Source organism: Dama dama, chromosome 8 (assembly GCF_033118175.1).
Source record: "Dama dama isolate Ldn47 chromosome 8, ASM3311817v1, whole genome shotgun sequence".
In the NCBI taxonomy this organism is placed as follows: Eukaryota; Metazoa; Chordata; class Mammalia; order Artiodactyla; family Cervidae; genus Dama; species Dama dama.
Window position 1 is genome coordinate 11,596,065 of NC_083688.1, and position 14,390 is coordinate 11,610,454.

Consider the following 14,390-nt stretch of genomic DNA (forward strand, 5'->3'; position numbering starts at 1 on the left):
CCAAACACATGCATCCTGGCTCATCCTAGGCTCTGTGCTTTTGGGTGCCCCTTCCCCCGACATCAGAGCACCGCTCCAGGAATCCCCCCCACCGAACCACACCCCGCCACCAAGGCAGAGCAACCATATTTCCTTAATCGGCCCCACCCCTTCTTGGGGCAGGGCTGGTTCCAGGAATCCCACCCGGCCCTGGGTAGTTTCAGTTCAGTTCAGTTCAGTTCATTCGCTCAGTCGTGTTCGACTCTTTGCGACCCCATGAACCACAGCACGCCAGGCCTCCCTGGGTAGTTTAGGGATGGCGAAATGGGGCCGGGACAGTTTACCACTCCGCTCGCCCGGGTCAAATGGAGACCCTTCTTCCCTGGCGCGCCTGATCCACTGGCCCCTCTCCCGGCTCAGCGACAGAGTGGGGCCCTGCTGCCCGCAGCCGGCGTGCGGCACATCAGCCACCGGCGCTTCATGGCCACCTTCTCGCTGGTCGCCGTGAGCCGCGAGGATCAGGACCTGTACCGCTGCGTGTCCCAGGCCCCGCGTGGAGCCGGCGTCTCCAACTTCGCGGAGCTGATCGTCAAGGGTGAGCGAGCAGTCGGCCTCCGAGGGGCGGGGCGGGCGAAGGTGGAGTGGGCGTGGCTTCTACCTGGGGGCGGAGTCTCGTCCATGGGGCGTGGCCCATGGACGCGCAGGAAAGGCTGAGTCCGACTTCGGGTGTGCTCTGACCTCCCCGGCGGGGCTCGCGGAGGGGGCGTCATCTCCTGGGAGATCGGGTCCTAACTGAAGGTCAGGGTGGGGAGGAGATCCCTCTGAGAAGTGGGCCCGCGTGGGGACTGGGTCAAGGTGTGACCCCGGGCGAGGCGGGATCGGGCTGTTGGCCTCCCAGGGTTGACCCGAACCGACAAGCGGTCAGCCCTTAGAGGCGAGGACTTTGGGATGGGGAAGGGAGTGAGGGAGAAGGTGTAGGCTGAGAGGTGAGGGGCAAGGTCAGCTTTTGGAGTTCGGAGTCTCTTAGGGCCTGGGGATTTAGTGAGAAGAGGCAGTCTAGTCGAGGACTTGGGGGGCTGCATGAGGAGCCTGGGGCGGGGGCGGGGGCGGGGGTGGGGGTGGGGGACCAGGAAGGCTCTGGAGGTTTTGGGTGTTGCAGGATGAGGAGCTGGGAGCCAGGGATTCAGAGCGGCGTCCGTCTGGCTCCGTCTTTCCCCCATCTCCTTGCAGAGCCCCCTACCCCCATTGCACCCCCGCAGCTGCTGCGCGCCGGTCCCACCTACCTCATCATTCAGCTCAACACCAACTCCATCATCGGCGACGGGCCGATCGTCCGAAAGGAGATTGAGTACCGCATGGCGCGCGGCCCATGGGCCGAGGTGCACGCCGTCAGCCTGCAGACCTACAAGCTGTGGCACCTCGACCCCGACACGGAGTACGAGATCAGCGTGCTGCTCACGCGCCCCGGTGACGGTGGCACCGGCCGTCCCGGGCCGCCCCTCGTCAGCCGCACCAAGTGTGCAGGTGGGTGCTTGCTGGCTTCACTCCCTCCTCCGGATACCCAGGTACGGACTCAGGGCAACCGAGGGGCCAAGGGCACATTCTGAGCAGTATGGCCTCCCTCTCTGCCTCTCAAACTTTCTGAACCTTTATGATTTTCGCTCCATCCCAGTTATGGTAAAGAAAAGGATGATAGCTAACACTTTACTCTGTGAAGGACACATGTGTGTGTCATATTTAAAACTCAGAACAACCCCATGATCTAGGTACTCTTGTCGTACCCATTTTACAGATGAGGTGTAAAATCTGTAACCTCTGTACAGATTATCATGAATAGAGATGTTAAGTGACTGGTTCAAAGTCACACAGCTAGTAAGTAGCAGAGCAGCAAGGGATTGGAACTCTTGACTGGCTGGCTTCAGAATCTGTGTTCTTAATTCTACACTGTATCATCTAGATAAAATAAACAACTAAACAGCGTAAAATACAAGTGTGTTATTAAATTCTAGCTGGATTCTCTCATCTGGGCATTTAAGCCTGAGGTCTGCTTTTTCTTGTTTAAAAGGGTAAAGCATCTGTTATGAGCAATGGCACACCTGCACCAGAGGAGACTTTTTTGTTTAATCAGAAGAGAGACTGAGAACCAAGTGATTTTCTTACTCTGTGATTTCAGCATTTTTGTGGTTGTTGTTGAATTTTTATTGCCATATAAAAGATTCATATGTGGTTATAAGGAAAAATACAAGAGATTTTCCTCTTCACTTTACCCTATTTCCTGCAATGGTAACATTTTGCAAAACTGTAGTGTAATATTACTCTCAAGATACTGACATTGACAAAATCCACAGACCTTATTCAGACTTACCCAGTTTCATTTGTCCTCATTTGTGTGTATGTGTGTGTATCTAGTTCTATATAGTTTATTTTAGTGTTGGTTTGTGTATTTACCACCACAGTCAAAAGATACCAAACAATTCAATCAGCTTAAGGATCCTTTGATTTGCTCTTTTGTATCACTGCTGTCCCTCCACTCCAGCCCCCTGGGAACTGCTAATCTATTCTTCATTTCTAAAAAAAATGTTATATAGATGATAAAATCATACATTTTATATATATATATATATATATATATATATATATACACACACACACACACACACAGTATATAACCTTTTTTGTTTTTCTTTGGTAATACATGTATTTATTTACTTTATTTACATGTGTTTATTTACTTTATTTACATGTATTTATTTCTTTTTGGCTGCACTGGGTCTTCATTGTTGCACACGGTCTTTCTCTAATTGCTGCAAGCAGGGGATAATCTCTAGTTGCTGTGCAAGGATTTCTCATGGTGGTGGTGTCTCTTGTGGTGCACAGGCTTGGTAGTTGTGGTGATTGGGCTTAGTTGCCCAGCAGAATGTGGGATCTTCCCAGATAAGAGATCAAACCTACATCTCCTGCATTGGAAGTCGGATTCTTAATCACCAGACCTCCGGACATGTCCCAGTATATAACCTTTTGAATAGCCTTTTTAATTTGGTAATAGCTTTATTGAGATATAATCACATCTCACGCAATTTGCTCATTAGAGTATATAATTCAGTGGTTTTTAGTATATTCACAGAGTTGTGCAACCATCACCACAATAAATTTTAGAACATTTTCCCCTCCCCCAAAGGAAACCTTGTATCCTTTAGCAGTCCACCCCTCCCCTCATCTCCCCTTAATACTTCCAGCCCTAGAGGGCCACTAATTTACTCTTTGTCTCTATAGGTTTGCTTCTCTGGACATTTCGTATATAATGGAATCATATAATATGTACCTTTTGTGACTGGCTTTTTTCTTGTAGCACACTTTTTCAAGGTTTATCCATGTTGTGGCATGCTTTAGTACTTTTTATTGTTGAAAAATATTCTATTGTGTAGACATATCATAATTTACTTATACATGTACCAGTTGGAAGTCATTTGCATTGTTTATACTTTTTGGTTATTATGAATGGTATTGCTATGAGTATTAATGTAGAGATTTTTGTATGGACATATGTTTTAATTTCTCCCGAGTGTATAGCATATACATATCATATGGTAGTTATGTTTAACCATTTAGGAAACTGCTGGATTGCTTTCCAAAGCAGCCATTCCACTTTACATTCTCATCAGTTGTGTATGGGGGTTCCAGTTTCTCTACATATTCACTAACACTTATTATTATCTGTCATCTGATTATATCCCTCCTGGTGGATATGAAGTGGTGTCTCATTGTGATTTAGCACGTCTCTGATGGTTAATAATAATAATTATTATTATTGATAATAATTGATAATAATAATAAAAGTACTATAGTAATAATAATAATATTGAACAATTTTCATGTTCTTATTGGCCATTTGTATGTCTTCTCTGTGTAAATGTCTATTCAGATCCTTTACTCATTTTTAAATTGGGTTTTTATCTTTTAATTATTGAGTTGTAAAATTTCTTTATATATTCCAGATACTAGACCCTTATCAGATATATTTGCAAATATTTTCTTCCATTCTGTGTGTTGTCTTTTAACTTTCTTGATGGTGTCCTTTGAAGCACGGAGGTTTTTAATTTTAATGAAGTTAAATTTATCTACTTTTTCTTTTGTTATTTGTACTTTTGATGTCACATCTAGAAAACCTTTGCCTAATCCAAAGTTAGGAAGATTTACTTTTTATTTTTTTCTAAGAGTTTTATAGTTTTAACTCCTATATTTAGGTTCTTTACCCACTTTGAGTTAATTTTTGGATTTGGTGTGAGGTAGGAGTCCAATCTCATTCTTTTGCTTGTGGATGTCCAGTTGTCCCAGCAGCTTTTATGAAAAAGGCTTTTCTTTTCCCGTTGAATTGTCTCGGCAGTGAGATTGACTCTTTTGGTCAGTGTAGTTCCCTGGGGATTCATCCAAGTTGTATATATCAATAGTTCATTCCTTTTTAATGCTGAGTAATATCCCATGATGTGTCTATACCAGAGTTTGTTTAACCATTCATCTGTTGAATGATGCCTGAACTGGTCCCAGTTTTTGGCTGTTACAAGTAAAGCTGCCATGAACATTCATGTGTAAGTTTTTGTATGAACATAATTTTTCATTTTTTTCTGGGCTAAATGCCTAACTAAGGATACAAATGATGGATTATATGGTAATTGCGTACTTACTGCAGTTTTATTGAAAACTGCCAAAGTCGATTGTATTGTTTTACATTCTCATCAGCAATATATGAGTGATCCAGTTTTCTACATCCTTGCCAGCATTTGGTGTTGTCATTATTATTTTTAAAAATTTTAGTCATTCTGAGAGGTGTGTAGTAATATCCCATCCTGGTCTTAATTTGCCTTTCTTTAATGCCTAGTGACATTAATGGGCTTCCCTTGTGGCTCAGCTGGTAAAGAGTCTGCCTGCAATGCAGGAGACCTGGGTTCGATCCCTGGGTGGGGAAGATCCCCTGGAGAACGGAAAGGCTACCCACTCCAGTATTCTGGCCTAGAGAATTCCATGGACTATATAGTCCATGGGGTTGCAAAGAGTCGGACACGATTGAGCGACTTTCACTTTCAATGCCTAGTGATGTTGAACATCTTTTCATGTGCTGTTTGCCATCTGTATATCCTCTTCATGAATTATTCATATCTTTGTCCATTTTCTAATTGGATTATTCATCTTTTATAGTTGAGCTTTGAGAATTCTTTACACATTCTAGATACTAGTCCTTTTTTGGGTATATAGTTTGTAAATATTTTCCCCTGGCTTTTAGCTTGTCTTTTTTCTCCTCTTCACCTGGGCTTTCACGGAGCAATCATTTTTAATTTTTATGAGGGCCAGTTTATGAAAACTTCCTTTTATGAACTATGCTTTTAGTGTCAAATTTAAGAACTCCTTGCATTACCCTAGATTCCGAAGATTTTCTCCGATTCGTTTTTTAAAATAGAAGTGTTATAGTTTTACAAATAAGTCCATGATCCATTTTGAGTTAATTTTTAGATAAGCTACAGAATTTGGTTGAGGTTTATTTTTTTGCCAATGAATATTCGTGTGTTTTTAAGAGCTGATCTGAGAACCATCTAAAATACAGTTTAATGCCACACTTGGAGAGATGCTTGGGTGGTGGGTAAGAGTATTCTAGGGGAGATTACTTTCTAGCTGAGGGATCTGTGTCAGATTAACCTCTCCAAACTTTAGTCCTGTTGTTTTATAAAAGGGGGATAATAATAATGTTTACAGGGTAAATGTGAAGATTCATTCAGCACATGTTTATTAAGTGCCTATTATGTGTCAGGTACTGTTTAGTTGCTATGGATATAAGACTGTGACCAAGACAGACAAAGGCCACTAGTGTATGAGTTCCTCATGCCGGAACTGCATGGAACTCACATTCTGGCGGGTAGTCGTTGTTCGGTCACTAAGTCGTGTCTGACTCTTTGTGACCCCATGGACTGCAGCACACCAGGCTTCCCTGTCTTTCACTGTCTCCCAAAGTTTGCTCAAACTCATGTCCATTGAGTTGATGATGCCATCCAACCATCTCATTCTCTGTTGCCCCCTTCTCCTCCTGTCTTCAGTCTTTCCCAGCATCAGGGTCTTTTCTAATGAATAGGTTCTTGGCATCAGGTGGCCAAAGTATTGGAGCTTCAGCTTTAGCATCAGTCCTTCAAATGAATATTCAGGGTTGATTTCCTTTAGGATGGACTGGTTGGATCTCCTTGTAGTCCAAGGGACTCTCAAGAGTCTTCTCCAACACCACAGTTGGAAGGCATCAATTCTTCAGTGCTCAGCCTTCTTTATGGTCCAACTCTCACATCCATACATGACTACTGGAAAAACCATAGCCTTGACTATATGGACCTTTGTCGGCAAAGTGATGTCTCTTCTTTTTAATGTGCTGTCTAGGTTTGTCATAACTTTTCTTCCAAGGAGCAAGCATCTTTGAATTTCATGGCTGCAGTCACCATCCTCAGTGATTTTCGAGCCCAAGGAAATAAAGTTTGTCACTGTTTCCATGTTTAACCTATCTATTTGCCATGAAGTGATAGGACTGGATGCCATGATCTTAGGTTTTTGAATGTTGAGTTTTAAGCCAGTTTTTTCACTTTCCTCTGTCACTTTCATCAAGAGGCTCTTTAGTTCCTCCTCACTTTCTGAAATTAGGGTGATGTCATCTGCATATCTGAGGTTGTTGATATTTCTCCTGGCAATCTTGTTTCCAGCTTGTGATTCATCCAGCCCGACATTTCGCATGATGTACTCTGCATGTAAGTTAAATAAGCAGGGTGACAATATACAGCCATGACGTACTTCTTTCCCAATTTGGAACCAGCCTGTTTTTCCATGTCCAGTTCTAACTGTTGCTTCTTGACTTGCATACAGGTTTCTCAGAGCAGATAAGGTGGTCTGATATTCCCATCTTTATAAGAATTTTCCACAGTTTGTTGTGATTTATACAGTCAAAGGCTTTAGCATAGTCAATGAAGCAGATGTTTTTCTGGAATTCTCTTGCTTTTTCTATGATCCAGTGGAAGTTGGCAGTTTGATCTCTGGTTCCTCTGCCTTTTATAAATCCAACTTGTACATCTGGAAATTGCGTTTCATACTGAGAGCTAGTGTGGATGATTTTGAGCATTACCTTGCTAACATGTGAAATGAGTGCACTTGTGAGGTACTTTAAACATTCTTTGGCATTGCCTTTCTTTGGGATTGGAATGAAAACTGACCTTTTCCAGTCATGTGGCCACTGCTGAGTTTTCCAAATTTGCTGGCATATTGAGTGCAGCACTTTAACAGTATAATCTTTTCAGATTTTGAGTAGCTCTATTGGAATTCTACATCTCCACTAAACTTTGTTCATAGTAATGCTTCCTAGGACCCATTTGACTTCGCACTCCAGGATGTCTGGGTCTAGGTGAGTGACCCCACCTTTGTGGTTATCTACATCAAGACCTTTATTGTACTGTTCTTCTGTGTATTCTTGCCACCTCTTAATCTCTTCTGCTTCTGTTAGGTCCTTACTGTTTCTCTCCTTTATTGTGCCCATCTTTGCATGAAATATTCACTTGGTATCTCTTAATTTTCTTGAAGAGATCTCTAGTCTTTCCCATTCCATTGTTTCCCTCTATTTCCTTGCATTGATCACTGATCTTATCTCTCCTTGCTATTCTTTGGAACTCTGCATTCAGTTGGGTATACATCTTTTCCTTTCTCCCTTGCCTTTCACTTCCCTTCTTTTTGCAGCTATTTGTAAGTCCTCCTCTGACAGTCATTTTGTCTTCTTGCATTTCTTTGTCTTTCTGGCAGGAGGAAGTAGTAAACAAGTGAAATATATAGTCAGTTGATGATCAGGGTTGTGAAGAGTGAAGCAGGAAGGGGGATGGGGTGTGAGGTTCGGAGAACTGTTATTTCAAAAAGGCTCAGGGACTGTTTTACCGAGAAGGTGACATTTGAGCAGAGACCTGAAGGAGGTAAGGGACAAAGCCACACACAGGAAGCTGGAGGAATTGCTGGGGGAAGGGGAGTTCTAGGCCGACCTAATAGCAGGGAGTTCTGCAGTATGCCTGGCATTTGTGAGGAGGAGCAAGGAGACCAGTATAACTGTGGTCTAGTGACTGAGGGGAGCTGGCAGGAGAGGAGGTCAAAGTCATACTGGGGATATGGGACCCAGAGCCATTTTACTCTGGGTGGGCTAAGGGGCCATTGCAGGTTTGGAGAGCAGGAGAGACATCACCTCCTATGTTTACAAGGATCACTTTTGTCCTTTTGTGGAGAACAGATTTTAGGAGGGCAAAGGGATCAGAGGAGAGACCAGTGAGGAGGCTACTGCAACAAGTCAGCTGGGAGATAGTGGAGGCTGGGAGCTGGGAGGAAGTGGTGGCAGTGGTGAAAAGTGGTTAGATTCTGGGTTTGTTCTGAAGGTAGAACTAGCTGCATTTGTTGATGGATTGGATATGCAGTGAGAGAGGGAAATAGAAGTCAAGGATGGCTCCAAGGTGTTTTGCTTGAGCAGCCAAAAGAATGGAGTTATCATTTACTGCAAGGGAGCAGACTGCGGAAGGAGCAGGTGTGACGGGGTGCCATAGATCAGGAGTTCTGTGTTGGAAATGTTGACTTTGAGATGCCTATTAGACGTTCAAGTGGAGATATCCATCAGGTGGATGGATTTACGAGTGTGGGGTTTAGGGAAGAGGTTTGGGCTGCAGATATAAATTTGAAAGTCGTCAGTATAGACATGGTGTAGATGATATTTAAAGCCATGAGACTGGATGAAATCTTTTATGCTGGTGGTTCTTAGTCAGGATGATTTTGTCTCCTAGGAGTCATCTGCAGTGTCTGGTTGTCACAACTGGGGGTGGGGTGCTAATGGCATCTTAGGGATAGAGGAAGCCAGAGAAGGTAATAAATGTCCTATGGTGTATAAATAGCCTCTTCAACAAAAAATTATCTAGTCTGAAATGTCAGTAATGCCAAGGTTGAGAACCCCTGATTTAGTCCTTAGATTTTAGGGAATAAGTGTAGATGGAAAGGAGAGGAGCAGTGAAGCCTGGAATGTGCAACCCTTTAGTTTTGGATTAAATGCAGGTGATTGCATGTAAATGTATTAAATGCCTGTGAAGCCTAGTGCCTAACACACAGTGAACACTCAGTGAATGACAACTATTATTGTTATGGTGTTTTTAACTCTTCAAAGTCAATTCTGGTCAGGTACTTGGTATGAAAGAAATCAGAGCCTGGGGTCCACAGAGCGTCTCTCTTTCACTCCTGTTCGTGTACAGATGAGGGGATGGAAGCCCAGAGATGGGAAGGCACTTGCTTGTGACTATACAGTAAGTTAAGAACCCAAGTTTCATGGTGATGGCTGTTGATCATTCCCATTTTACAGATGAGAAAATTGAAATTTCGAGATTTAGTCACTGGCCCACCATAGCAGAGTCAGAACCCAGGTTTGAATGTCCTGACTTCCAGCCTCATGTTGGAAACCACCACCACCACCTTACTACCCGTAACAGCCGCATAGCTGCCATCGTGGGCTGAGTACCCACTCTGTCCCAGGCACTGCTAAACACTTTACATGGCCTGGCTGGGACGGAAGCTGTGTAAATCAGCAGGGACCAGGCAGATAGGATCCAAACAACTCAGCCTGCTCCTCTTAATCACATGTTTCTCTTCGTTTGCATCACCACCCCCTCTTTGCTTAGGCGCCTTGACCCATAGTTGTTTTGCTGTTGGCCAGCTGTGTTGTCATCTCTTTGGGCTCCATGAAACTCCCCTCCCACAGTATTATTTACTGTAAAAACAATGATATAACACCAGTAGAAGACATTTAAAAGAAATCACTCTAAATCTCACCATCCGAGCCCAACAGCTGTTTCAGTTTTTCTGCCTCCTGCAAATCTCTGCCCATATGCCTACAGTACACATTTCACACCCTTGTCATTGGGATGTAGAAAGCGTTTTGTACTCTACTTCCTTTTCTTGGTGTTGTTACTTATGTTCTGTTGTTTATAATTGTGTTTATTGGCTGTAGGAGTCCACTGAGTGTCTCCATATGGCTGAACTGTTTGTCTCTAGATTTTTATTATTGTGAATAATACTGTATCGAAAAACTCAGTGCTGATCATGCTATATTCCCCCCTTGAATTATTTCTTTCATGTAAGTAGTCAGAGGTGATTTAAGGAAGGGCTTTGACGTATATTGCTTTAAAAAAAATGGTTGTACTAATTTATACTGCTGTTATAAAGGGTGCTGCCTTATATAAGGGTATATCTTACCCTTGTTGTTGTTTAGTTGCTAAGTCATGTGTGACTCTGTGACCCCATGGACTGCAGCATTCCAGGCTTCTCTGTCCTCCACTATCTCTCAGAGTTTGTTCAAACTCATGTCCATTGAGTTGATGATGCCCATCCAACCATCTCATCCTCTGCCACCCTCTTCTCCTGCCCTCACTCTTTCCCAGCATCAGGGTCTTTTCCCATGAGTCGCCTCTTTGCATCAGGTTTGGCCGAAGTATTGGAGCTTCAGCTTCAGCATCAGTCCTTCCAATGAATATTCAGGGTTGATTTCCTTTAGGATTGACTGGTTTGATCTCCTTGCTGTCCAAGGGACCTCAAGGGTCTTCTCTAGCACCACAATTCAAAAGCATCAATTCTTTGGCAGTCAGCCTTCTTTATTGTCCAACTCTCACATCCATCCATGACTACTGGGAAAACCATAGCTTTGACTATATGGACTTTTGTCAGCAAAGTGATGTCTATGCTTTTTAATACACTGTGTAGGTTTGTCATGGTTTTTCTTCCAAGGAGCAAGCATCTTTTATTTTCGTGGCTGCAGTCACCATATCTCACCATTAGTGTGTAGATATTAATTCATTCCTATGAGTTAGACTCACACCATCTCATGTAACTCTCACACTGCTCTTCAAAGTAGGTGTTATTATATCTCCATTTTTTAGTCAAAGAACTTGATGTTTAAGGGGAGTTAAGTCACTTGCCTGAAGTCACAGAACTAATGAGACGTGTAGTACCCAACCCCACTCCAAAGCCCCTTTCTCAAGCAGGGTTATTGAGTGCTCCTTAGCATCATTAAAATCAACGCATTGGGGGCCAATTTAACAGATGTTAACTGTTAGCCTTCTTGTTTAAAAAAAAAAATGTGCATTTAGACCTTTGACCTCCGAGTGGCCTACAGCCGTGTGGAATTCAGAGGGTTGGGGCTTTGAGGCCCCCAGGTTCTATTTTGCCAGTGTGTGCTGGCAGTCGAAGAGCCTGTGTCTGGGTGCCAGATGGTTTTTGGAAACACAGAGAGACTCATGAATTCACACCCCTCAATCAACATATCAGCCTGTAGTCAACAAACTATTTGAGCCTCTGGATCTGCCCAAATTTGTTCGGGGTGGGGAGAGAAAGAAAAACGCGCTTTCTTTTCAGAGACCCCTCTGTCTAGCAAGGGGGGAGGGGTCTAACATAGCTGTTGGAGAATGAGATATTTAAGCATGAGGGTGAAAGTTTCATTCTTCAAGTTAGAGGTTACCATTCTGTGCCCTGAAAACTGTTTTTTTTTCTTTTCCTTTTTCCTTTTGGCCATGAGGAATCTTAGTTCCCTGACCAAGGATCAAACCTGCACCCCCTGCATTGGAAGTATGGAGTCTTAACCATTGGAATGCCAGGGAGGTCTCCTGGCAAAATGGTTTGAAAGAAACCTGAGTAGGTTGCCAATATTTAAAAATCCAGAGATTTCACACAAAAAAATTGGAATTTCTGGCTTCATAAATGGGAAGATCTGGCAACACAGCCTGGAACTGAGTGGCAGCTGCTCCTTTTGGATGAGATACTTACCGTCTCGTTTGTCATGGTCCCAACCCAGCCTGTGTCACCAGTTTGCAGTTGATGGTTCGTGTCCTTGTCTGAACGCTGCAGGAAGGTGGAGGAAGCGGTGTGTTTCCACCAAACCTGGAAGGATGGTAAAGGATGTGGAGCAGGTGTCCCCGGGGGTGGGGATGAGGTGAGCAGAGCTGCAGGGAACCGAGATCCTCTCGCTAGTGCAAATAAACCCATGGCACTTGGCTTTGGTAGACATCGACACAGACATAGACATAGAAACCTTGGGACAGGACACATCGGGCAGCCAGGACCAGAGCCAGAAAGTCTCAGGAAGCAAAGACCCCTGAACAAGGTGGTGGAGTGATTGCAGAATTAGTACACAACCCAATTCACCCATTCCTTTCTAAACAGATAAGAACAATGGGTTAAAACAAAACCATATAGAAAAACATTATAGGAAAATCTCCATGGTCCAGGAACAGCAGAGAAAAGACAAGTGTGGTAAGTGGACTTGCAGTTAGCAGCCCTCAGGGTGCAGTGAGCAGGGAACCAGTCTTTTAACATTTTTGTCGCGTGAGGATTGGGTCGGCCTTGTTGTGGGGATAAGAGAGCCAGGCTCTCTGTAAGAAGTCAAGAGGTAAGCCTTACTCTCAGGTACTGATATCCCTTTGTGGCATTCTGATGTATGACTGGAGACGGCCACTCACCTCTGGTCCAGGGAAGGAAGGAAAGTTGTACTGTGCTGTCCAGCGTCTAAAGCTCTGCACCTACCTATCCACTCGCAAGTGAAGAGCAGCCTGATATTTCTCTTTGCATTGTCTTTGTAAAGAGCGTCCTGAGCAAATTAATCATATGAAAATGATAATAGGGTCACACTTAATCATCTTAAGAGGCCAAGCAGTAGGACTTTCTTTCCTGTTCATTAAGGTGTGTCTTGATATCCTCTAACTGGGGACACTTGGCAGGTGTCACAGAAACTGCACAGTCAGGGGGCAAAACAGAAGAGGATCATTAGTAATCGTGGTTTCTTCCATCATGTTATAGATGAGGAACTTGAGGCCCAGAGATTTACTTAGGATTGCACAGCTGCTCAGAGAATATGCAGGACTGGGGCCTGAGCCCCTGAGTAAAGAGGCCTTGATTTCTTTACTTATAAAATGGGGATAACATTCTGGTCCTATGGAATCCTCAAGAGGCTATGAAGCACAGTAATATGCACTTGCCTTGTGTTGGGTAGCTGCCTCTCCAGAGGCATTGGTGTGGTTAATTAATTTTTCAAAAGGTATCCTTTTTATTCATTTGGAGAAGGCTCTTGAGAGTCCCTTGGACTGCAAGGAGATCCGACCAGTCCATCCTAAGGGAAATCAGTCCTGAATATTCATTGGAAGGACTGATGTTGAAGCTGAAACTCAAATAGTTTGGCCACCTGATGCGAAAAACTGACTCATTTGAAAAGGCCCTGATGCTGGGAAAGATTGAGGGCTGGAGGAGAAGGGGTCGACAGAGGATGAGATGGTTGGATGGCATCACTGACCCAATGCACACAAGTTTGAGTAAGCTCTGGGAGTTGGTGATAGACAGGGAGGCCTGGTGTGCTGCAGTCCATGGGGTCGCAAAGAGTCGGACATAACTGAGCAACTGAACTGAACTTTTATTCATTTATTATTTATTTTAAAAAATATTTTATTTATTTGGCTGTGCTGGGTCTTAGTTGCACCACGTGGGATCTTTGATCTTTGTAACAGCATGTGAAGTTCTAGTTCCCTGACCAGGGATCGAACCCGATTACCTGCATTGGGAATGCAGAGTCTTAGCCACTGGACCATCAAGAAAGTTCCCTGGTTTATTTTTATTTATTTTTAGTTTTTGGACAGTGAATTCCTCACGGGGAGGCAGAGTAGTGGTGATTAAAAGTGTGGATTCTGAAGCCGACCTGTCCAGGTTTGGATTCCAGCTTCACTACTTACTGTCTGTGTGACTGTCAGCAAGTTTACTTAATCTCTCCTGTGTGCCTCCATTTCTACATTTAGATAACAAGGCTAATAATGGCAGCTTCCTATTAGATCACAGAGAGGATTAAATGAGATCAAGCATTTTAAAGCCTCTAGAGCAATGCTTGGCACATACAAAGCCCCCAATAAATGTTTACAGCCATCATCATCGTCATCTTTATAGAACAGATTGTATTTCCCTTTTTGCTTTGGCAGCCAGGGAACTCATCACCTAATTTGAACCTCATATTTATAGCTCCAAGTGGGACCTAATGGCATGCATTTCTATTTTCGTAACATTCTCTAGAATTATTTAGCTATTTGGCTCTCATTTCCCCCATTATCCTGACTTCTCTGTATTATTATATTGTACATATTACTGTAAGCTGTTTTAGAACAAGTTTGGAATTAACAGAGAATGAAGAAAAATACAGAAGTTGGTTGATTCAGACTGTCTTGACTTCCTTCAGGAGGAATTTGTAATAGGAAGTGAACTATATTATTTAAAAAATTATAGCTAATATTTTCGATGGCCTACTGTGTATTGGGGCTTCCCTGATAGCTCAGTTGGTAAAGAATCCGCCTGCCACA

General features: G+C 43.5%; 1 protein-coding gene across 2 annotated transcripts in view; it reads left to right on the forward strand.

The window, feature by feature from the left end:
* Positions 1 to 14,390, forward strand: part of PTPRU (protein tyrosine phosphatase receptor type U) — an 87,321-nt gene that overhangs the window by 22,478 nt on the left and 50,453 nt on the right. For both annotated transcript variants that reach the window (XM_061148402.1, XM_061148401.1), the window contains exons 6-7: positions 400 to 574; positions 1,210 to 1,503. In XM_061148402.1, the coding sequence (XP_061004385.1) occupies positions 400 to 574; positions 1,210 to 1,503 (469 nt within the window). The remainder of the gene's footprint in view (positions 1 to 399; positions 575 to 1,209; positions 1,504 to 14,390) is intronic.